Below are 25,607 nucleotides of genomic sequence, written 5' to 3' on the forward strand. Positions count from 1 at the left end.
ATTATTTCTTTCAGCCTTATGTTTGATCACCGTCCAAGATCCTGGAGGGAGTTGCCAATGCGACTGGCTGACTTCGGAGTTCTCCACCGTAATGAGCTTTCGGGAACACTTACAGGTCTCACCAGAGTGAGGCGTTTCCAGCAGGATGATGCTCACATATTCTGTGCTATGGAGCAGGTAGAAGTCAATATATAGTTGAAGGGAAATAGCCTAATGAAATGGATGAGTTTTGACTGCATCTGTTTTTGTTTCATGTATAGATTGAAGGGGAGATAAAGAGCTGTCTGGAGTTCTTGCGTACAGTATATGACGTGTTTGGCTTTTCCTTCAAACTCAATCTCTCCACTCGTCCTGAAAAGTACCTTGGAGACATTGAAGTGTGGAATCAAGCTGAAAAGGTAACTGCTACCTTCTTGCCCTGGAGATACTATTGAAATAAGTTTGATTTCTAATTGTATTTATTCATTCGTTTTATTTTATAAATCTCTGCCCTGCTCTTGAATGTAAAAATATTTCCATTGTGGCTACACCAATCAAATAGAAAAGAACAATATAAAAACAATTTCAAACTAGCAGTTCTGAAGGCTGTAGAGAAGCTTAGATGTTTGGGGTTGAATTTAACTGTGTCCATCAAACAAAAGAACAGCATCTGCTGGAGGAATTTATTCTCCCTCTCCTTACAGCCCTCTTACACACACAATCACACACCACATCTGCTCCGGAGGGCTGGGAGATCCTCTAGCAGATTTCAGGGGGGTGCAGGGGGGAAGAGAATGTTCTGTTATGCAAGCAGAAGTCTGCTCATACAATGTTGGATGTTACTCTTTATCTAATTGTGCAGATTTTCATGGATGAGAGTCCAGTGAAAACCAAGTCACATCCAAGAGCCAGATCCTCCATAGGGCTTGTCTCGTCTGCCTATAGAATCAGTTGCCAGGCAAAGTCAGGACACTGAGGGCACTTCTGATGATAATGGGACTAGTGGCTTGAGTAACGAGAATAGACTTATTTCTGTGGACTGTACTTATGAGTAAATGGGTTCAGTATTGGGGTCTAAAGCCGCATTTTCAAGATGATAGAATGTAGATAGTTGAACTTTTAGTGCACTTAAACTGCCTAAGCAGTAACAGGTATGTCTTTGCTTACTCATTGCAAGTTTATTTCCCTCTTTAAGTGATTGTGAGAATCTATCTAAGGGAATTTCCAGATAACAGGACAGGATTGAGATTTATATAATTATTTCTGTATCTATCTTTATAGATACAGATCTTTATAGATATATAGATTTAGATTTATAGAAATCTAGATTTATAGATATAGATCTTTATATCTATTCCATTCTCAATATAGAGTGCTCAAGATGGCTAAGTTGTTAATATTCCATGCCTCTACAGCAGGGGAAGTTGGGATAACCGTGGGAAGTTGGGGGTCATTTTAGCCCCCCAGACCCAGCACTCTATGTGTGCTATGGATTTCACAGGGTTTGAAATTGGGGCTTTTTATTTTATTTATTATTATTTATTATTAAATTTATTAATCGCCCATCTGGCTGGTCACCCAGCCACTCTGGGCGATGTACAGCATACAATAAAACAGTTTAAAACAATAAAATTCTGCAGTAAAAACATTTTCTAAAACACCCTAACCCACCCCAAATGCCTGCCTGAACAACCACGTTTTTAATGCACGACGGAAGCTCATTAAAGAGGGGGCATGGCGGAGTTCCCTAGGGAGGGAGGTCCACAGAGTGGGGGCCACCACAGAAAAGGCCCTCCCCCTCGTCCCCACCAGTCTAGCTGTCCTGGCTGATGGGACAGAGAGAAGGCCATCTGAGGCTGATCTTGTTAAGCAGCCCATCTGGTGTTGCTGGAGGTGCTCCTTAAGATAGGCTGGGCCGGAACCATATAGGGTTTTAAAGGTCAAAACCAACACCTTGAATTTGGCCCGGAAAACAACTGGTAACCAGTGCAAGTCCTTCAGCACTGGAGTGATGTGATCTCGCCGGCGGCTGCCTTTAATCAGGCGAGCCGCCGCGTTCTGTACCAGCTGCAGCTTCCAAACCGTCTTCAAGGGTAACCCCACGTAGAGCGCATTACAGTAGTCTAAATGAGAGGAGACCAGGGCATGTACTACCGATGGGAGCAGATGGTCGGGAAGGAAGGGGCACAGCCGCCGTATCAGATGGAGTTGATACAGCACTGTCCAGCTCACAGCTGACACCTGAGCCTCCATGGACAGCTGGGAGTCCAAAATGACCCCCAGGCTGTGGACCTGGTCTTTCAAGGGTAGCCGTACCCCATTCAACACCAGGTCAACATCCCCCAGCCTCCTCTTGTTTCCCACCAAAAGTACCTCGGTCTTGTCAGGGTTCAGCTTCAGTTTATTCCTCCCCATCCAGCCACTCACTGTCTCCAGACATTTGGACAGGGATTCTACGGCCAACCTTGGTGAAGATTTGAACGAGAGGTAGAGCTGCGTGTCATCCGCATATTGATGACACTGCACCCCAAACCTCCTGATGATAGCCCCCAGCGGCTTCACATGGATGTTAAATAGCATCGGGGAGAGGATGGAACCCTGTGGCACCCTACAAGTGAGTGGCCACGGGTCCGAAACCTCCTGTCCCAGTGCTACCCTCTGGTACCTGCCAGAGTGGAAGGACCGGAACCACCGCAATACGGTGTCTCCAATGCCCAGGCGGTCCAGGAGGATACCGTGGTCAACGGTATCAAAAGCCGCTGAGAGGTCGAGGAGAACAAGGAAGGAGCATTCACCCCTGTCCAGAGCCCTCCTCATATCATCTACCAAGGTGACCAAGGCCGTTTCTTTCCCATGCCCAAGCCTGAAGCCCGACTGAAATGGGTCTAGATAATCAGTTTCTTCCAAGTGTGCCTTCAACTGCATCGCCACCACCCGCTCAATCACCTTGCCCCAAAATAGCAGATTTGAGACTGGGCGAAAGTTATTCAGAACTTGAGGATCCAAGGAGGGCTTCTTTAAGAGCGGTCTTATCACTGCCTCCTTGAGGGCTGATGGCATCTCTCCCTCCTCAAGGGAAGCATTCACCACCGCCCTGATCCCCTCATCCAGTCTCTCTCTGCAGCCCATAATGAGCCAAGATTGCTGGCTTACTGGTTTTAATTGCTGGTTTGTCCCCATTATTGTTTGTAAGCTAAATTTGACCCTTTTAGCGCTCTGTGGCACTAAAACCATTTATTTGTTTCCTGATTTTTCCCCCCTCTCGCTGCTGCCAAATTTGAGGGGGTGGAATGGGCCGCATGTTGCCCACCCCTGCTCTACATCTGTGTAATGTCAAGCTGTGCTGTGAAGAAATAGGGAATTAATCTTAAAAGCAAAACTACTAATGACCTGTATATCATCTTTCATTAGCAACTTGAAAATAGCCTGAATGAATTTGGCGAGAAGTGGGAATTAAACCCTGGGGATGGAGCTTTCTATGGGCCGAAGGTTAGTAAATTACCTCTTTAGTAAATCTGAAAAGGTTGCCTCAGTTCCCAACGAGCGCTCATCTTTGTAACTTGTCCCACGAGTGTTTGCTCTGAATAAACAGCGAACTAGGATCTTCAGTTCAGTTGTACTTGATACTCATGACCAGGTGGCTTGCAGTATCTCTACATATTTGGGTTGAGGGGCTCATTGGGGAAATAGAGCTGAAGGATGGCTCAGTGTTGTGCTTTGTGTTGTATGACAGAATTATATGAAATGAATGCCTTTAAACTGCTTGAAACACAAGATAGGCCAGTTTCATACAGTTCCGATACAATGAACCTTTTTGTATGGTAGAGATGATAGTGTACATCCACTTCTTCACCACACAGAAGGGTTGCCCTATACATGAGCTAGGCTGGAAAATAAGGTGGAACAAAAGAGCCAAGCTATCCTAGCAAACATTTTTCCCCTTGGGGGAATAACCACCTTGCCTAATCATGTGCAGTTAAAATATGTTTGTTTATAATCAGTCAGGAGTCCACTTAGAAAATGATAAATGAAGACCGTAATCAAGAATAGATGAGGACAGGAAAGCAACCTTGCAAGCTAACGCCTGGGTGATGGCTGCCAGCCTGCCCCATGGCCTACTTGCTCACTGTTCATCTTAGTACCAGTGGTGTACTTTTCCCACCTGGCAATTGTGCTAAGGAGTGCTAGGAGAACATGCACAGTCATTTTAGCACCGCACTTCTCATCCACTGCTTAGGGACCCAGGATAAACTATGGTGGCTCTGTTTATAGTGCAGTAAAAAATGGATGATGGCCATTAACACAGTTGCAATAAGGAAATATAGCAGGGATAGGAGTGCAGAGACAGGCAGTTGGCTGGTCAGATCCTCACCCAGGGGTCATCCTTCCAGAAGACTGTCCATTGTTAAAATTAGTGGACTACTAAGAGCATATAATTTCACATGTAATTAAAAAGTATAGAAAAATATGCTTTGCTTTAAAGTGTTGCTGAACCTAAGAGTTCTGTTAACATTTATCTCTCCCCCCAACCCTCACCCAAAGATTGACATTCAGATTAAAGATGCCATTGGCCGGTACCATCAGTGTGCTACAATCCAGTTAGATTTCCAGCTTCCAATAAGATTTAATCTCACATATGTGAGGTAAGCACATCATATGCTTTATTTTGTTTAAAGTATTTATTTCCTATTTTATGTGTTCTTCTAAAACAAAAACATTTTTTGTCTTCCAGTCATGATGGTAATGACAAGAAACGACCAGTAATTGTACACCGCGCTATCTTGGGATCAGTGGAGAGGATGATAGCTATCCTGACTGAAAATTATGGAGGCAAATGGTATTAAATATGTCTTTTATTTCTGGTTTTGCCCAATTTCACAGGGGCTGCATGTGGACATCACAATAAACCATTGTTTGTTGTATTGGGGAAAAGCCTAGCCACCTCCTGGGCTCGTGCAGTCCCCCTTCCCCTCTACTCTTCTGGAGTGGCTATGAGGAGTTTAGAAACATTTGCTTCAGCTTTTAATTAACCCTGGCTTGTCGTCTCATTTGAACCCAGGCCATTTCCGAGCCCAATTCAAAGTACTGGTATTCACTTACAAAGCCCTTATAGGCTTGGGGGCAGGTTACTTGAATTATCGTCTCTTTCCATATATACCTGCCTGTATCCTAAGATCATCTTCAGAGGCCTTTCTCTGGATGCCCCTGCCTAATAAGTGGTGGCAGCCCAGTTGCGGCATGCCCTTCCAAGCAAGACTCAGGGAAGGCATGCCACAACATGCCTTTTGTGGACCTTTTTATTTTCCCAGACTTTTCAGTGCCAGGTGCAGACCTTTTTATTTTCCCAGACTTTTTAGCCCTTCAGTTTTAAAAACTGTGGAAGTGGTTTTAGGTCTTTGCACTGCTGCTGGCTTTTATCTTGGCTACTATTTTGGCTTTAATCTGTTTTAAATGTATGTTTTTGAAATTATGTTTTCTTTGTTACTGTATTTTATGGCTATAAGCTTTGTCTTGAAAACTTCCCAGAGAGCTTCGGCTAATAGGCGGTATAGAAATGTAATAAAATATGATAAGTTGTGGTTAATTCATGGGTTATGAAGCTGGCTTGTTTCAGCAAATCATAGTTAAGATTATCCACAGTTTAAGTTTCACACAATATGGGTTTAATCTTCCAGTCTCCTTGTGGCCATGCCAGAGGAGGAGAGTTGTGCAAGCCCGTGATTTATTATGATGTCTGAACACAGCCTGTGAATACTTATGCTTTTATCTCACCCATTGGGGGATACGCAGTTCAAAGAAACTCTTCTTGTTCAACTGTGCCTGATTGTTGCTTTAAAATGTGTATTGGGTGGTCACACAGCTAGCTTTGTAAAATTCTCTTCCTCATCCGCATGGATGTTCATTCTATGGCAGCTTTAACTGCTTAGAGCAGAGGTGCCCAGCCTTTCTGGACCTGTGGGCACATTTGGGAATTTGAGAAACTGTTGTGGGCACCACCACAAGATGCCTAATCAATGGATCGCCGCTTTGGTGCCTCCCTATTGCATCTATGGATCTTAGGCTGTGTCTGATTCAGCAAAAACTTTTGTTTCATGTCCATTGGACACTGCAGTGTCTCTTTAATAAGGGATTGTCTGATCCAGCTAATTGCTGGCTGTGCAATACAGCTAATGCTTCTTTATATGTTTTTGCAATGTCCAGTAGCTGCTCCTTTTTGTGGGGAGGTTATTACACAGAAAAAAATTGTACTGGAACAGTCATTAATATTCACTGATGTACATGCTCTTTTAAATTATTTACCTGCTTTATGGAAATTAACAAAGTGTCAGTGTAAATGGATTCTCTGCACCCTTTTGACAGCCAAAAGACTGTATGGAAGTACAGTGTTGTACTTCCATACAACACTGGAAGAATAAACACTCACCTCCTATAATGTAATGGATTGAGGACCTTATAATACATTCAGTATTTGAATGGTGGCATATAGATGCCACCTTCAAATAGATGCTCATTTGGATATTTAGTCCACCTTTGTTGAACGCCATATATAATTGCTAGAAAGTTGTATGCATTTCGTACAAATCCATTTGTATATATATTTTAATAAGTGTTTTTTGCTGCCCATGGGCACCGTGTTGGGGACCCCTGGCTTAGAGAGCAGATTGTGTCTTCTTGCCATATGATGCAGCCACCTTTCACTCCACTGACCTTTACTGATATTTCTGAATACTTGCAGAAATATAGAAATGGATTCTTCCATGCAGTCAACCTTTGTTTGGTAGTTCCATCCCTATGCTAATCAGTCTCAATGATAGAGGTCAACAGCCTCAGCACATATGGTGCATCTTTCCTTTCGTATCACAATTTAAAACATATTCCTGGGCCCTTCAGCACCTTGTTTCATATATAGCACTAGCCTTTGTGCTAGAAATGGGCATAAATAGAAATGGGTATAATAAGGAAAAATAAATAAACAAAGCCTTTAAAATAGACTGAGAAGAGTGTGTGGATATTTTGTAAAGAAAAAAAGTTTGTCATGCCATGTAGTTTCTGTGAGAAGTACTCAAAGGCCCAGTTCAGACATAGGCCCCATCTACATGAGCCTTTTACTCCAGGGTGGCTGCGAGTCGAGGTCCTGCAGGACAGACGACGCAGTTGCCACTTCACAGCCATCTGTGGTTTTCTCCCAGAAAATGCAGATTTCCAAGGAGGCATTTTGCTGCAATGTTTTTCGTTTGCTGCAGGTTTCCCACGGTTGCAAGCCATCTGTCCCTTCCCCAAACCAACTTCGCATTTTGCAGCAGGCGTGTTATAAGGCATGCGTAGTGCTTGCATCACTTTGTGACTCCCCTTTACTCCTCCTGTCCCTTCACAGCTGTGCAGTTACAGAAGCACAGAGCAGTATTTTCATTTATTTAATCACACTTTCGCACATTTTTGCAGCTTTGTAACTTCACAATGGTTGCTTTGTGACTCAGTGCCCAAGGGCTGGGGGGCAGGTGGTCTTGGGAGAGGACCATCTTCACTCCAGCCACCATTTCGGAGTGATGGGTAGGCACATACTGCTCACGCCTTGTGAGTGCAAACCATCACGAGAGTCTCAGGCTGGGGAACTGACAAACAGGTGGCGTGGAAATGAAGGAGCACAGAACACCCACTTTTTGCCTAATGAGGGACGGATAGCACAACAGAACCCCTAAAATACAAAACAGCCACTGAACTGTCGCGCCCCCATGTTCACGGGACTGCACAGCTGCACATTAAAATATAATGGCAAAAAAAGAAGGCATGGCGGAGTCTCTTAGGGAAGCCCGCAGTAAATTGTGAGTGTATCCCAGCAGAAGCTGGAACGCTGTGCAGTTGTGACAGTGTGAAGGGTGAAAGTGCTGCCATGTAGATGGGGCCGTAATTATCTTAGTTTAATTAACCATGGTTTATTAAACAGAGAACGAGTGTTGGGCCTGCACACTTCGCCCTCTTCATCCACTGGTTTCAGCACTTCTGTCATGATTGTTTAACCCATATTTTTCTGTTACATCTGAACCAGGGAACTGTGGTTTAGGGCACAATCCAATCTGCCCTGGGTACTCATAAGCCTCCAAACGCAGAGGCCTACGAGTATCCAATGCAGAGCAGGAGCTGCATTGTGTCAGCTAGACAGGCAATTTTGCCCATCTAGCAGAGACTTTGTGGAGGGGCAGGGAAGGAGGCTGCGGACGCCTGGGCATAGCTCATATCCCCAAATCCCCAGTCTCCTCCCCTCCCTGCCCCTGGGAATGCCCCCTTTCACCCCATATGAGCTTGCGTTTGTGAGCTCATAGCAGTAGCCAGTGTGGCTCTTTCTGAGCTAGGGGTGGGGGGTGCACAGTTTTCTGTCTCTGAGCTTAGAGCCTTGTCTCCAAGCTCGGAGCAAGGAAACTGAAATATCCTATGTCCCCCAGATGCTGTCTAGGGGCCATAAGATTGGCCCTCTCTTAATCTCTGTTTACTAACTTGACTATAAAACCGAGATTAATCTAGTCTAAATTAGGAAACATAGGACATTTCCTGATAAAATATGATTTAGATACTAAACCCTACTTCATTTTTTCTAATAAAAAATTTCTAGTAAAAAGTGATGGGAATGCAGAAACTCATTAGACAGTACAGCCTGACTTTTAAAGGTAGCATAAGGTTACTGTTGTCTGCCAAGTGGTATAAATTTAATAAATAATTCTGTTAATACTCCTATTTTACTTCTCTTCTTGCACAAGGCCACTCTGGTTATCTCCTCAGCAGGTGATGGTGGTACCAGTTGGACCAACATGTGACGAATATGCACAAAAGGTAGGAATTGTTTTTACTTCAGTCCCAAACTTACAGGCAAAGCCTGTGAACCAAATCACCAGCAATAATGCACCCCGTGGCACTGTGTTGGCTGCAAGCCAGTCCTGCCCATTTAGGCAAAGGTCTAAGATCCACTATGTGCACCCAGGAGGTTGCACATGCCCAATGAGGCTTGACTTTTTTTCCTTTGAAGAACCCCTTCCCCACATGCAGCACATTATGAACCACTTGTGCAATTCCCTTGTTTTAAAAAGTGTTCTTTTTTGTGCAGCAGGGATGGGTGTGCTGTTAGAGAGACACAAGTCCAGAGACCCCTTCAGTGCATTAAGTTATTGCATTACTTTTAAAAAATGCCTTAATATTTGATAATTTTAATGAAACTGTAATTTATTTAATACATTTTGATGCTGCCTTTCTACCAAGGCACCCAAGGCAGTTTACAGTTTTTAAATACAGAAACAAACCAATGTTACTGCAAAAACCCAAACAAACATCAGAATATAATGTTCTCAAACCAAGTGAAGGAACTGATGGCATGAACTTTCTCCCTTGGGCTTCGTCACTTCTGCTTTCCCTCTGGGCACGTAGGTCTTATATAGCCCCAGAGAAGGTGGAGAGGCTGCTGTAAGAAAGGTGGCAGCAGAACAGACCTGCTCCAGTAGCTTTGCAAAGATTCCGTGCTGGTGTGTACCATCACAGCTCTGCAGTTGTTTTTGCTTGCTTGTAAAAATACTTCTTAAAGTAGATGTAGAATTTATCTAGAATTGTAAGTGAACTTTGATCAGAAGAGAAACTTGAGATGTGAACCATGTGGGTATCCAGTGAATATGAATTTTATGGGATGTGTTCCTGTTGTGGGAGGCACTGTATATGTTTTGGTCTATAGCTGCTAATTTAACTGTAGCATAAATTACGTATATTTAAGATGGCTCCACCTATTGCATATGTTACAGTTTTCCCACACTGGAAGAACTTGTGTGTAGCAAGAAGTGTCACTTTCATGTTCATCTTGCGATCTCTCACTTGTCTTTCATAGTAGAACATGCAGTGCATATATTACTGGAAGCAATGTGCAGTCGTAGTATCTTTGTGTGTTTGTAAATGTTTGTAAAAGCAAAGAGTAAAACCGAACTACCACATTCCTGAAAATATTTCTACACCAGAGTCATAAATTTGTCTTCATCCCAACATCTGATTCTTTTACATATATACAAAATGCTTACATTCAGAGAGTAGTCCTATGATTTACTCTGTCAATAGACAGAGGGCTCAAAAATTAAAGCCCCCTGTCTATCCTCTGCCCTGCCAGGAAGAGCCAAGCAGGATGGGAGGAACATGAAGGTGATTTTGCCTCCCATTCCTCTGTAAAAAATAAACATTTCAGGTAGATGGGCCTCTTGTTGTGGGCAGGGACAGTGACAAAGAGACCGTAGGATCCTGTGGATCCTCGCCTCTCCTCTCCCCTTCCTGCCCCCTTCTTGAGGTCACTGTTAAGACCTCGGAGGAGCAGCTGCTGCTATACTTTCCGCAGCGGCTGTTAGGAGGCAAGGGAACAGCCCGATATCAGATTTGTAGTGGGTCATAGAAGTGTCTATGGCCTCAGGAAGGGGAATCCAACATATTCTTTGCTCCCTGGGATGCTCTCCCAGGGATTATAGGATTGCTGTGTTAGCATCCAACTACTAAATGTTAATTTAACTGCAAACTCAGTGACTTCTTACTTTTTATCCCCGTGGAACAACACTTGCAACTTTGTTTTTGCTGCAACTCAGACTTTGCAGTGAGTCTAGGTATTTCTCTCTCCAGGGATTTAGCCTAAGCATAGCCTAAATACTGTCATATTGATGCTCTCTAAGGTGAAGCAGCAGTTCCATGATGCTGGCTTAATGACTGACGTTGATGTGGACCCTGGCTGCACACTGAACAAGAAGATTAGAAATGCTCAGCTTGCGCAGTACAACTTTATTTTAGGTAACAATGTTACTCTTTGTGTAATACAGTGTCTCTGAATCTATTTGGGCAATGTACTTCTTTTTTTTTTTTTAGCATTCTTCTGAGGGTACAAGCCCAAGGTAGCCATGCACTTGTAAAGTTTTCTATCTCCGCCAACAACGTTACACTTTGTAAGAAATATATTCCCTTTGAAGCCTCTCTGTGCTACCTTATTAGCTGGAGCGAGTACTTTTATTTTGACTTACATCAACTGCCTCTGGGAAAAATCTTAGGCCCTCTTGCCCATAAGAACAAGAACCAGTAAATTGGCCCAGGTCTCCTTTTATGGCAGCACAGAGTGGCTCAGGAATGTGTGTGTCACCATTCCCAGTAATTAGTTCTGCTTCCTTATCAGTTCTGTATAAAATGTTTGAGTGCTGGGCTGTATCAGAATCACTCTGTTCTGCTGAAACGTTTGAGATACTGCTCATTCTATTGTTTGTATCCAGCTGTCCCTACCTGAATGTAAAAAATTAGTAGACTGCACCAAACATGACTGGTGCATGCATGTAATAGTCACTACTTACCAGTTTGGTATGAGGTGGCATCCAAGAATGGGTTAATTTCCTGTATTTCCCAGGACATGCTAGAAAATCTTTGCATTAGGCTGAGTACCCTCTGGCTCTATCCCCAGTTCCTCCTTGCCTTTTGCCCAGGACAGAACTCACTCTCCTTTTTGGTCGATCACGTACCTTTTACCCACACCTTGTACTCAGTTCTAGAGTCTTTTCCCTTTAGTGTACTTCCCCAGGTTTCAGACTCACAGCACAGATGCCCTTGATGTCCTGAATTCCACCTGGCTGACAGGACTTCGGTATCCAACTCCTCTGTACTCCAGGGTATTGAGGAAGATCAGAGTGGAACAAGCCACTGTTGTCCTGGTAGCATCTCATTAGCTGCAGAGACAGTGATTTTCTTTGCATGACTCAGTCGGAGCCCTGGTTCTTCCTGCTGTGCCTCACCTCATCTTCCAGGGGCCAGCCCTCCCATCCAGGCCCTGGATAAACGCATCTGGCCACTTGGCTTCTGAAAGGGACACCTATCTGAGCCTGGGTTACTCGGAGAACTTGATGTACACCTTACTGTTTTCTAGGAAACTGTCCACTTTATGAATCTACAAAATGACCTTGAAGGCATTCATTCATTGGTGCAGATGTAAGTCACTCAGACATGAGACGGCAGGTGTAAAGGAGCTGCTTCTCTTCCTGTAGTCAGACCTGGAGCCTGGACTGAAACTGAACACTCTGTGTAGACAGGCCTCTGGTCTTTCTTCAGTCCTTGCAAAACTTGGCCATCAGTCCCTGGGATCGCACCCACATTTCAAGAGGTTTCTCTGAGGCACCCCCATCCCCTGTGGTGCACCACTTCTCATTCTGGAATTTGCATATTATCCTCAAGGAACTAATGAAGGCACCGTGGAATTATTTAAATCGATTCTGCTGAGGTTCCTTTCAATGAATCTCACCGTCCTAGTCGAGTCTCCTCAGCCAGAAGTATGTAAGAGTTGAGCATTCTGTCAGATACTACTACTGTGTGTTCTACAAGGACACATAGGGTGTCATTCTACACTCTGATCCATCCTTTGTCCCTAAAATACATTCTTTTTTCCACAGACCACAAGAGCTCATCCTTCTTTTTGCCCCAAGACCCTCAAAGAAGCCATGGCACAAGCTGGCTGTGCACAGAGCTCTCAAAATCTCTCTATATGCTTCATAGCAGAATTCAGACATACGGACTCACTAGTTGTGTCCTTTTACCTCACTTCCTCAGGAAGAAGACTTCTGCTACCACCATAGCTAGGTGGGCACACATTTCCACAGCCTATGAATCTCAACACCGTCCAAGGCCTCTGCATGTCATGGCACATTCTGCCTGGGTGGTGGCCACTTTAACTGCCTTTTCAGCCAGTGCATTCCTCACAGAGATCTGTAGGGCAGCTACATGGTCTACACTGACTACTTTCACTAGGTACCATAAGCTGGACACATTTGCTTCCGCAGAAGCCACCTTTGGAAGACGAGTGCTACAACACATCATTCCTCTTAAATTCAGCCCCAGTCCCTCCCAAGCAATGAGGTTAACTGTTACATATTACATACTTGGATGCCTCCCCACACCAGAGTGAGACTGGACCATCGGCCACTTACCATGAAGATTTCTTCTGGTTTGGTGTGATGGAGGCATCCATACCCTATTCCAGCTGGCTGAAGTGTATGAACATACTATAACTGGTTTTTGCTGTGTACTCCACCTCTGCTGTGCCCTGTCGGAAGGAGGGAGAGTCTGCTTTCTTCTTTTCTTCCTGCAGTTTTCCTTTATAAGATTACTCATACACTGCACTCAGTTTATTTCTCTTAAGTCCAGCTGTGGGATGGAACTGGGGGCAGAGCCAGAGGGTAGTCAGCCTAATGTTAAGTTTTTCTAGCATATAATCCCTGCCTTTCCTGGATGATGGGGGAGTTTGCCCATTCTTGGATGCCTCAGTTACACCAAACCAGAAAGGAACCGTCATGGTAAATGACTAATCTTCTGTTTTCCTATCCAAATCATAGGAGGGACCTGATCCTCCTTTCCCCTCTGCTCCTTATTTCGAAGGGGAAAGTGTGAGGGACCATGCACATGCCACACATATCTGACATGTTCTTCATAGAGTGAAGGCACCTCCTCCCTCAACTGTCACCACCACCAGCCATTCTAGCAGGCTATGCTGAGGGAGATGAGAGGGGGGAAAGAGGCCATTCCACCAGCCCTACTGAAAGACTTATTTTTTTTCCTTGTGTGCCATGCCTTTTTAGAATGTGAGCAGGGACTATCTTCTTTACCGATTACTTGTAAGCCACTCTGGGAGCCTTTTTGGCTGAGGAGTGGGATAAAATACTCTGAAGTAAATACATATTTTGTATTTGAATACATGTCCTCAATGCAATTAGTGTGTGAAGCATACCTTTCATCTTTAATAAGGCAATGATTAATTTCCTGCTATTGACTTTGGAAATTAAGTCCAAAGTACTTAATGTGAGTACTTTCTATTACAGAGTTGCATTGGAGCCAGTGATTTTGTGCAGGCGTGTCCCATTGATTTCTTTAGATTTATTATTTCCAGTGAGAGCTAAGTACATCTAACCTTGGGCTAAATTGCAGCAATAATGACATGAATGCAGAGGAGCAGAAAAAGTACAGAAATAGTGGGAACATGGGTGACCTAGTTCAGGAAATTGTCAACGTATTTCATAGACCACATTCCTTCAGGCCATACATACCTAGTTCTTCTTTGTATGAGTTGCCTTGTTAGCCCCTTTATCCCCCATGTGGTTCTCCCCCGGATCCATCCCAATTTGTCAGCATCCTGATGTTGCCCAGACCACCCTGCACAGTGCTCCAGATGTTTTAAATTACTTGTGCTGAGTAGAGTGGCATCATTACTTCCAGTGCTGGTTCTTGAATATTAAGTAGTATACTTGGTTAATTACACTACTTAACTTTTTAAATGGTAAAAAGTAAGAGAAGCTCCTTCACAGCTAGTTTGTCTCTGTTCTGTCTTTTAGTTACTGGTGAAAAAGAGAAGGTGAGTGGAACGGTTAATATCCGCACCAGGGATAACAAGGTTCATGGTGAACGCACCGTGACTGAAACAGTGGAGAGGCTGCTGCAGTTGAAGGAGTTGCGCTGCAAAAACGCTGAAGAAGAGTTCTAACCAAACCCTTGCTTCTCCTTGTTAGGCTAGTGTTAGAACTGGATTCCCTCCACCAGTGATTAGCCCTGCTGGACAATGATCTTTTTACTGTATTCTATTTAAATAGCTTTTTTGTCAAATGAACCCCCAAACTGTTTCATATATGCAGAAATTAGGTAGAAAGTCCATTTTGTATAATGAGTGCAATTGCCTTCATTGGCACCTGAATGCAAGCTTGTGAAGCCCTGTGAATTAGGGTTTAAAAAGACTCAAAGGACAATGGAATGATTGATCAGGGATTCAAACACCACTGTAGCAACTTGCTCAAATATTTTTTCCTCTTTTCACAAAATAATTTTTTTAAAAAACGCTTTAATTTTCAACAAGTTCCTGTAACAGTGTGTTCCTTGAAGATTTGTGGCCTTGTTAATTCTGTTTCATTGAGGCATCACATAAGACATCAAAGTGCATACATCTTTCTTTTAACTGAAGCAGTTTCGTTCTAATAATTAGACTAGAACACAAATACTGCTGAATGTAAGGTTCAGTCTATACTTCTTAAAGTTGGAATGTTAACATTTGATTCCTCGTGCTATACAACAACCATAATAATTTACTGTGTGTATTGTACTTATCCTTCTGCTAGGTGTGACGCAGACAAGAGACATGGCCCTAACTGCAGGCTTCCAGTCTAGTAAAATACAACCTATGAGGGGGAAGGAACTGAGAAGGTAGAGAAGGAAAACATGCCAAATGTTAATAGGGGAACACCAGAAGATGATAACAAGGTGCCTTATTCTTCAGAAAACTGATACTGAACTTGATAATCAAAGGCAGTTAAGATGCTGTCTTAAAAGCCTTCCTTCAATATTCCTTCTAGTGTCACTTAGGACACAGTCCTAAGCAGCTAGATGGCCATAGGATTTTTCGTTTTCCAGCGCTATGAGTTTGGTTCACAGAAAACCACCTCCCTGCCCCCTCCCCCGCTGTTTCATAGGCGGCATGATTTGTCCTTGGCTCCTGCTCGTAAGAGCAGCGCAGAGCGGGGTAAAATGCCCCTAGGGGCGGGGCAGGGGTGGCAGAAGCACCATTATGACGCTTCTTATGCGCTGTCTGGCCTCCCCCACTCCAAGGCAGCCCAGCTAGACAGCTGAAATTGGCTGTCTAGCTGCAAATGCAGGGCAGCCAGAGCATGGAGGAGAGGATCCACTCCGCACTCCACCCACCCTGCATTGGATAGTCAGTCACCTCCAAGTTCAGAGGCAGCCGACTATACCCCATAGGATTTCTCCCTTACCCATTTCGATGAGGATTATACATTTCCTGCCTTTGGATAGCAACCTCAGCCAAGCACTCTTAAGCTGCACACTGAAGCAACTTGAGAGGGAATAAGTCCCACTGAACCCAGAGGGATGTACTTTTCAGTAAACATACTGCAAATGTCACAATGCCCTGTTCTGCAGTTACAGGTGCAAGATCAGGCAAAAGTGTTGTGCCTTAATAATTTATTGTCCTGTAGATGAACATACAAGAAACACAATGTAGTTATGTAAAATATGTGACTTGAGGATGATAGAATTATGTTTCTGGAAGCATCAAACACCTGTGTACAATTCCTAGCAGCAAGCAGAATTATCTATACATTTTAATCATGCTGTACATAATGCCTACAAAATCGACATAGCAGTGTGCCAGGACACTCATGTAGTCTGTAAAACACAATTCTAGGTAACTCAAGTAAATAAGCGATGCTATAGGATGGCAAAATCAATTTCACTGTGCTAAGTCATATTGAACAAAAAATATTAAGGAACTTAACACTTTTCTTGAGCAACAAAATAGCTCCTCAAAAAAACCAACTTATGCTTACCCATTTCCACCTCCTTGGTGTGTATGTGTTACTGTTGTTACTACAGGTAACAACAGAGGGCTTCTACCACCACCAACCTGAAGAGGCATTCCATCTTTTTCTCCTTAATGGATTTTCTCCATTAATGAAAAAGATGGAAGAAGTGGTGAGAAAACACATGAAGGTCATGAGTAAAAGATTATGATGTCTGGTTCCCCCATAAATTTCTGTGGATGAGGCAGGGCCATACAATGGTGCCATAACAGCCTCATCTATAAGCATCCCCTGTTTGCTTATACATAGAGTTGAGCTAATCACTCTTAAAATGATACCAACCCACTACATTTTTTCCTTTTTGCAAAGGAAAAAGTAAATTACTTTAGGACAAGTAATGCAAATAATGAATGATTTATTAACATGTTTGAGTTTTGCCAGGAGTCAGCAAGGATGGGAGTGGAATAGGATAAAAGGGTGTGTGGCATAAACGGAATTGGATCCAGGATCCGCCTTCCATGAGAGAAAGGGAACTTCTGCAAGGGAAAGGGTCTGCTTGTGGAAGGTCCCTCTCCCAGATTTTGGGGGATATCCCCGCCCCTCATTGTATAGCGCAGCCTATTCAGCAGGATCTCTTGATGGTCTAGAATTTTCAGGGAGCTGGAGAGGCTGCCATGGGAAGGAGGGCATGGGTAGATCTACTGCCAGCCGAGTTGCTCATGCTCAAATCTGGATCAAACCCTGGGTAAGCAGGTGCAGAGGAGATTCAGACATTTACCCATGGGTACATAGGAAACTGTCTTAAACTGAGCCAGACTATTGCTTCATCTAGCACAGTGTTGTCGACACTGCCTGGCAGAAGCTCTCTAGGATTTCAGGATTCTTTCCTAACACTACTTAGAGATGGTGGGGATGGAAGCTGGGACCTTCTGCATGCAAACATGTGCTCGACCACCAGTGTAAATCATTGTGAATGCAAGAGACTTGAAGAGTAAGCAGTGGAAGGAGCAAGGGAGAAGCCCCTATTCTATTGCATCTTCTGGACAATTTAATTCAAAGGAGCAAGAAGCAGTAGGAATTATTAAGGGTATCTTTGGGCATGCGTTGAACTAGTCTGGATCTACAGATTGGTGTGTGCACGCATATGCTGCTCCCCATCACACATATAAATGGAATGCCAATGGGACTAAAGTCCCATTGATTTCAGTCAGTCTCCTCACTGTGGCCAACGCACTTCCAATACCATAAAGACAAACAGTGTAAAGACGTTGACAAGAACGTCAGCTATTGGGCAGTATAGAAATGTAATAAACAACAGCAAAACAAAGCACAAGCCCAAGAATTCATCAGAAGCTTTCAGAAGAGTGTGTATTCTGTCTATACTACAAATTTATAAGCTTTATACCAATTAAACTGTCATGGCTTCCCCCAAAGATTGCATCAAACTGCAGTTTGCTGAGGATATTCCCCCCCCCTTTTTTTTCCTAGAGATCCCTAACCACAGGACACAATCCAATATCCATTTATCTGGGGTAAACACCAATTAACTTAATGGGTTGCACCTGATGGTGTCATTCCACCAGTGCAAATGACGTTGCACTAGTGCAGCGGTTCTCAACCCGTGGGTCGCGACCCCTTTGGGGGTCGAACGACCCTTTCACAGGGGTCGCCTAACACCATCGGAAAACACATATTTCCGATGGTCTTAGGAACCGAGACACCGCTCCTCTATCCGTCTCCAGGCGGGTCTGCCCACATGCAGATAGGCTAGATAGAATCTAGCACCTTTGCGAGGCTCTGGGTGAGGGAGGAGAGAGAAGGGGAGGCGAAGAGGGAAGGGAGGCCCAGAGGCTCCAGCGCCGACGGTGGCGGCTCCCCTTACCCCCCATAACTGGCTGGCGGGGTCCGGCGTGCTCTGCCCCAGGGAGGCCGGACCAGGAAGTGCGTGTGGCCGGCCGGGGGGCTGCTGAAGCGGCGGCGGCCTAAGCGGGAAGAGCGCGGGAAGAGAGCCAGGCAGGGCTGGCATGTCTGTGTCCGCCGCCTGCAAGGCCCGGCTAGGCCTGGCCGCCCACTGTGGGGTAGGCAAGGATGGCGTGTGGAGAAATCTGAGATGGCAGGAGGCAGAGTGGCCAAAGGGTTGCCGCTTATGGGCGGGCGAGGGAAGATCTCCATGATACGAGGGACGGCGGGAGGGAAGGGTGGTGTCCAGAGCTGCATGCTGAATTACTGGGGGATGTGGGGAGAGAAGGGAGCCGAGGCCTGGCTGCTGTGGGCGGAGGGTGGCCCCCGCAAGCCAGGAGGGCGAGGGGAGATGGGCCGCGATGGTCGCCGCGGGTCGTGAGGACGGTGTGTGAAGCCGAGGCCTGATGCTGTGAAGTGGGCTGGGTTGCGCTGTGGGGCGAGGAGGAGACGGGGCCCCTGAGTGGGTTCGGGGATCCCTGAGGTGGGGATGAAGGGCAGCTGCGAAGCACTCCGCGGGGGGCAGGTGGGCTGTGGGGTTGGGGCGTGGCGCGCACAGGCCTGCCCCTGAGGAGTGGACTGGGCTGTGGGGGTGTGTGAAGGGGGCATTTTTATATGGGCTAAGGGAGGCCTATAGGGTGTGTGGAAGAAGGGCGTAGCACAAAAGTATATGGGGTGGGTCAGAAGGCTGGGCGAGGACCTGGAGGTCGTGGGCTGCAGAGGCTTGTCCTTAAGGGGTGGGCTGAGGGGTGAAGGGGGTGTTTATGGGCAAAACGACCTTGGAGAGGAGACCTATGTGGGGTCGTGGGAAGCAGAGGCTAGTCCCTATGGGGTGGGCTGGGCAGTGAGGGGTGAAGGGGGTGTTAATGGGCTAAAGGAGCCCTGTCTCTTCTTGGATGGGGGTTGATTAATCACTATGCTTTAATTATGTTCAATTTGTAACAATGAAAATACATCCTGCATATCAGATATTTACATTACAATTCATAACAGTAGCAAAATTACAGTTTTGAAGTAGCAACGAAAATAATTTTATGGTTGGGGGTCACCACAACATGAGGAACTGTATTAAAGGGTCGTGGCATTAGGAAGGTTGAGAACCACTGCACTAGTGGAAACCATGTTCCAAACTGTGTGCAAGGGGAGAATCCTACTAAAGTTCAGCTTGAGCAACCACTTCCACAGTCGCCTGTGGAGTTTAAGGGTACACAGTGGCCTGCTAGCACTTGCGCAATGGGAAAAAGCAGCAAAACCAACGGTATGTTGGATTCAGGCCAGTGGGACTTCTGAGCAGGCATGTATAGAATTGCTCTGTTATGGAATTACAGTTCCTGAGTTCCCTAGTAAAACATTTCTGTAAGCAATATAGACTTTTTTGCAATGCTATCTGCAGAAAAAACAACCAGATAACCTGGCATTCTTCCCTAAAGCTAGAAGTGATAAGAATATAGAGGAAAAACCAGCTGTTGCTAATACAGCCTCCAGGGAGAGTGGGGAGTGCCTTAGATGTAGATATATTTTCAATATCATTTATAAATATAACACACCATTAATTTCTGCTGTTTAACTGCATTTTGGAACCAGTTGGCTTTAATGTATATGAGACAATTGCATCTGCCTTATTTGACATGTTTGTACCTGAAGTTCAAAAGGTCATTTAAAGGCGATGCTTCATTGGATTTTGCTGATACGGAGCAGCTGCAGTCAGCCGAGCCCACTTTCTGTAGAGCAGAGACGTGTATATCATCCATTTGGAGATAAACTGGTGCAATCTGCTAAAATGCAGCTGACAAGGTGCAGCTAGTATCTTTCTGTTTCACAGTGTATGATTTCTGATGTTGGCTGATATGGTTTGCCTCTCACTTTTTATGACAACAGGTGGCAGCACAATTCCTGCAGAGAGAGAGAGAGAACTCTGGCTACCAATCAAAAGATATTGTGCAGCTATTTGGTCTTTTCCTTAACCAATTTTTTTTTCTAGCAAGAAAAAGGATGGGAGAAGCGATGGGAAGACATGGGAGGCTTATAAATGGAATATAATGACGTCTAAACCCCCTGTACAACTCTGTGAATGAGGCAGCGTGCACAATAACGGGTGAGACAGCTAGAGGAAATCCCTTTTCAACACAAACTGTTGAAGGTGCAGGAGTCCTGTCCTCTTTTGCATCTGGCCACCCTAATTCCAGTACCAAAAGGACAATCCTTGAACTTGCACCAGTATAAAGAAGAAAATACACCGGGGAGAGCAATCCTGTACCCCCTAGACGGTGTCTGGGGGACATAGGACTCTTCGGCTTCCTGGATACGAGGTTGGAGATATGGCTGCAACTTCGGAGGCAGGAAACTGCGTTCCCCGCCCCTGCGTCATAGCCAGCTTGGAGAGAACCATGCCGGCTACCTCTCCACGCTTGGTAAACAGAGCGCGGAGACAGCGGAAAAGAGGGTGTTCCTGGGGGACGGGTCGGCCTTAGGGGCGGATGAGATGGGTGGTCACCTGGAGCGCTGAGCTGAGGGCAGGGCGCTGAGCTCAGTGGCTGTGTTTTTTTAATGTGCTGCATGCAGCGAGCTAGGGGTGCAAAAAGCAAGCGTCTGCAACTTTTCTTTCAAGGTTCTACAGGCTCTAACTACAAAAATGAACTTCCTTCCATTAGCTTTAAAGTATGTTTCTTTTTCAACTTCCACTTTGATGTCATTTGCGCTAGGTAAAAATCAGTGGAACACAGCCTTACTTTCAGGAAACGTTACTGAGCACTTAGCGCTTCCAATACTGTAGACACTATAAGCGCTATATTTTGTTGTTGTTCAGTCGTTCAGTCGTGTCCGACTCTTCGTGACCCCATGGACCACAGCACGCCAGGCCTTCCTGTCCTGCGCTCTCTCCCGGAGCGTGCTCAAGTCCATATTCATTGCATCAGTGATGCTATCTAGCCATCTCATCCTCTGCCGTCCCCTTCTCCTGTTGCCTTCAGTCTTTCCCAGCATCAGGGTCTTTTCCAGAGAGTTTTCTTTTCGCATTAGGTGGCCAAAATATTTGAGCTTCAGCTTCAGTATCTGTCCTTCCAATGAGCACTCAGGGTTGATTTCCTTTAGGATGGACTGATTTGACCTCCTTGCAGTCCAGGGGACTTGTAAGAGTCTTCTCCAGCACCACAGTTTGAAAGCATCAATTCTTCGGCGCTCAGCCTTCCTTATAGTCCAGCTCTCACAGCCATACGTTGCTACTGGGAAAACCATAGCTTTGATTAGACGGACCTTTGTCGGCAAGGTGATGTCTCTGCTTCTTACTATGCTGTCTAGGTGTGCCATAGCTTTCCTCCCAAGGAGCAAGCATCTTTTAATTTCATGGCTACAGTCACCGTCTGCGGTGATCTTGGAGCCCAAGAAAATAAAATCTGTCACTGCTTCCATTTCTTCCCCTTCCATATGCCAGGAAGTGATGGGGCCAGATGCCATGATCTTCATTTTTTTAATGTTGAGTTTCAAACCAGCTTTTGCACTCTCCTCTTTCACCCTCAACAAGAGGCTCTTTAGATCCTCTTCGCTTTCTGCCATTAGGGTGGTATCATCCGCGTATCTGAGGTTGTTGATGATTCTCCCGGCAATACAATAAAGCTCTAAGCTGTAAGAGGTCAGTTGCATACCATTTTATTTATAACTTTATTTTTAAAGATAAAAATAATAGCTATTCTAAAATAAAGAATGCTTACCAAAAGATAGGAACTGCTCTGAAACAAAAAAATATAAGTAAAACCTGTGATAGTTGTGCTGTGTCGCATAGTGCACTGCCACTGCTCAGGATGTGGCTGTTTGAACTTTGGCTTGTGCAAACTGTAGCACAGGGGCTGAGAGATCAAGGTTTTGAGCAATGTGTTCTCAGTGGACATTAGGCTTGCATCAAGCCCCATAAATCCTCTGTGTGGCCCTGCAAAAATGACTGTGCGAGGGGGGGGGCACCAAAGGCACTCCTCGCCAAGGCACTATTTATGCTAGGGCTGGGCCAGCGTGGCGGTGGGGAGGGGAGGAGACCAGGGTGGCTGGCTTATACCATTTCCGATCCCTCCCCCAGCCTCTTTCCCTCCCCCTCCACTAGATGGGCAAAACTGCCCGTTCAGCTTAAATGCAGCACGGATGGCGCGAGGTACCTCCCCTTCTGCATAGGTTACTCGTAAGCCACCAAGTTCAGGGGCTTACAAGTACCCAGGGTGCAACACATAGGCTTGTGGCCTTAACCTGAAAGACCAACTTATTGTTGTGTGGGTGGGTTTTAAGCAAGCTCCTGATTCATACATCCGACTGGGACTGGGGAGAGCCGGGTTCTAGCCCCCACTCCGCGATGAAGCTCACTGGGTGACTTTGTGCCAGTCAATGACACTTCCTCTAGCTTACCACACAGTGGTGGTGTCGTAAGGATGAAATGGAGAGGTGGTTCATGTATGACACCTTGGGCTCCTTGGAGGAAAAGGCAGGATATAAGTGTAACAAATGAATAAAGAAGTTGCGTTAAGGCAAGAGAAAATGTGCTGTTTTGTTGTATGAAGTCTCCTGGAAATGTTTAATTGAAGGGTGGCACAGAATTGTTTTAAACCAGGGGTCTCCAATCTTTTGGGGCTTCTGAGCACATGTGGCATTTTGAAAAAGTGCCCTGGGCACTACCACAAATTCCCTGCTTGGGGGCGGGGGGGGGATCACAAAAATGTTAGGAGTACCCCCTTATCTGTGTTTATGTGTGCGTACATGAATGTGCACCCAATATGTATGCTACCCGCTCTGGCTCCCCCCCCCCCGGTTCCTCCCCCCCCCTTCCTCCCCCACTCCCCGCTGCCCTCTCTCTGGTTCCTTTTTCCCTCTTTCTTTCTCACTCCTCTTCCCCATGCGAGTGAAAGGAGCAATTTATCCATTTACTTGCATGGGACGAGAAAAAGCTGAACTCCCAGAGGGGGAGGGGGAGAGCAAAGGTCCACCCGACCCCCACCAAGGACCTTGTTGCCCTAAGGGTGCTTGGTTTGGCATGGACTTGCCCCCGCCCCCAGCCATTTGTCGGCATGGGGCTTTCTTGCTTCCCTATAGAAAAAATAAAGGTAAAACGCAAATGGGTGGGGAATGAGGGGGTGTTTTGTCTGTGCTGCATGTTTTGCCTAGTTTGGGGGGTGCGGTGGGGGGTGTATAAGCTGGTTTGTCTCTTTTGTGTTGTATTTTTCTTGTGTGTGTGTGTTGGTGTGTGATGTGAGTGGGTGTTTTGCCTCTGTGTGAGGTTGTATGTTTGTTTGTTTGTTTGTTTATTACATTTCTATACTGCCCAATAGCTGAAGCTTGTTTCTCTCTGAGCATCACCTTCTGTGAAATGAGCATTTTATTTTGCTTTGTGGGGTCAAAAATGTGAACTGACATTTGGACCTCAGACCCCACCTCTGCCTTATATTCAAGTGACTTGTCTCTGAACCTCACAATGTGTCTTCTGTGAAAAGGACCTTTGAGGAGAAAACTGTGGGTTCAAAAGAGTGGTTTTGTGTTTTGGAGCTCAGACTCCACCTCTGCTTGGTACTTAGGTTCTTGGGAAAGTTACTTTTCTTTTAGCCTCATCACTTTGCCTTCTGGGAAATAGGTGTTTCGTAACGGCCACACCCACTATGGTAGCCATTTTGTAAATGGGCAAGCCCCTCCAGCAGCCATTTTGTGAGCATACCTACAGCACTCTCACCCAATCCCAAATGTGCCCACCAGCCCAAAAAAGGATGGGGACCCCTTTCCCCTCCACTTCAAAGCACCCCTTCTCCTGTGGACACACTGTAAAGGAAAGGGGGCCATCAGGAGTGTTGATACAAGTGACTGCAATGTAATACATCATTTGCCCCTAAGGAGAGATATCAGAAGGGAAGAACCCACTGGAACTCTGTTTGAAAAGGCGGTTTGTTCCAGCCAGGCAAGCAATGTGCTTGGCAAATGGGTTTGCCCTAACCTTGCAGATTGCAAAGGAGAGGATGAACAATCTTCTGAAAAACAAGGGTGAATAATAATGAACATCTCCAGCTGCATCTAAACAAAACACCATTTCAAAATCTGCTGAAACAAAAGTTCCTTTTTTGAGATTCAGCCCAGTGAACAAGTTTTCACAAGGCGAGTCCAGCAGACAGCACTCAAGAGATGCTATTGATTTTGTGCACAATTAAAAAAGGAGGCCTTTGAAGTTCCACACACTGTTCATCGCCTGTGATAATTTATAAAGCTGCAATGGCTGGCAGCAGTATTTATAAGCAAGTCAAACCACACTGGCTGTTTCTTACTACAATACCATCACTCCTAAGGAAGTGCGTTCAACATTTTCTTTATCAAGCTAACTGCTTGTCCTGGCTGCAGTTTATAAGACTCTTATGGTGAAGGACCCAACAGATTTAACCTGAATTCTTGCACCCAATTAACGGGCTTTAATTGCAGGGATTGCAACCTCACATGAAAAAGGTTAACATTTAAAAGGGGCTGGGGTTCTAATGTTTTGAACACCCTACATTGCAGAATAAAACAAAGCCATCTTAGTAAGCTGCTCTTTGCTGTTTCTTCCAAGCACTGTTTTTGTTTTGTTTTTAAAAAACAGGTTGCCATGTTAGTCTGTTCCAGCAAAACCAACAAAGAGGCTTGTGGCACCTTAAAGAAGAACAAATTGAGGCGGATCTTGGGTCTTCAACCCTTTTGGATCAGTGGGCACAACTGGAATTTTGAGAGAGTGTCATGGGCACACCCACAAAATGGCTGCCAGGAGGGCCTGCCCATTCACTAAATAGTAGCCATGATGGATATGGCTAGTCACCAAACACCCATTTCCCAGAAGTCAAACTGGTGAGGCTAAAAGAAAAGTAAGTACAAGGCAGAAGTGAGGTAAGAGCTCGCATACACAGGTAAAACACCCACATACACCACATTGCCCCATGGAGGAGGAGGAGGAGGGAACACCAGGTAAAACACACACACACAAACACACCCCACCCATCAAACCCCTCCCTCGAACTCAGAAAAAACACATACCACACCTAACAAACCTAGACAAACACATCAAAACAAATAAAACAAAAGCTACAACACACACCCAAAGAGGTAAAACACTTCTCATCATAAGAACATAAGAAGAGACATGCTGGATCAGACCAAGGGTCCAACTCGTCCAGCATTCTGTTTATGTAGTGGCCAACCAGCTGTCAATGGGAAACCTACAAGCAGGACATGAGTGAAACAGCTCCCTTCCCCCCATTTTCCCCAGCAATTGGTATACATCGGCTTACTGCCTCTGATACTAGAGGTAGCATCAGGACTAGTAGCCACTGATAGTCTTCTCCAGGGATTTGT

At 45.2% G+C, this 25,607-nt stretch overlaps 1 protein-coding gene across 3 annotated transcripts in view; it reads left to right on the forward strand.

The window, feature by feature from the left end:
• The window catches only part of TARS1 (threonyl-tRNA synthetase 1), a 41,977-nt gene extending 16,659 nt beyond the window's left edge, over nucleotides 1–25,318 (forward strand). Inside the window, exons 12-19 of one of the 3 annotated variants that reach the window (XM_084833024.1) lie at nucleotides 15–177; nucleotides 261–398; nucleotides 3,391–3,468; nucleotides 4,522–4,622; nucleotides 4,712–4,816; nucleotides 8,733–8,805; nucleotides 10,662–10,776; nucleotides 24,862–25,318. In XM_084833024.1, the coding sequence (XP_084689150.1) occupies nucleotides 15–177; nucleotides 261–398; nucleotides 3,391–3,468; nucleotides 4,522–4,622; nucleotides 4,712–4,816; nucleotides 8,733–8,805; nucleotides 10,662–10,776; nucleotides 24,862–24,986 (898 nt within the window). In that variant the 3' untranslated portion in view covers nucleotides 24,987–25,318. Of the gene's footprint in view, nucleotides 1–14; nucleotides 178–260; nucleotides 399–3,390; nucleotides 3,469–4,521; nucleotides 4,623–4,711; nucleotides 4,817–8,732; nucleotides 8,806–10,661; nucleotides 10,777–14,342; nucleotides 17,744–24,861 lie in introns of those variants that run through there. The other 2 variants (XM_084833023.1, XM_084833025.1) reach the window with 2 other exon arrangements.
• Nucleotides 25,319–25,607: the final 289 nt, after the last annotated feature.

The sequence above is a fragment of the Heloderma suspectum genome, chromosome 2 (genome assembly GCF_057233095.1).
Source record: "Heloderma suspectum isolate Gila_16-S chromosome 2, 16-S_ref, whole genome shotgun sequence".
Classification (NCBI taxonomy): domain Eukaryota; kingdom Metazoa; phylum Chordata; class Lepidosauria; order Squamata; family Helodermatidae; genus Heloderma; species Heloderma suspectum.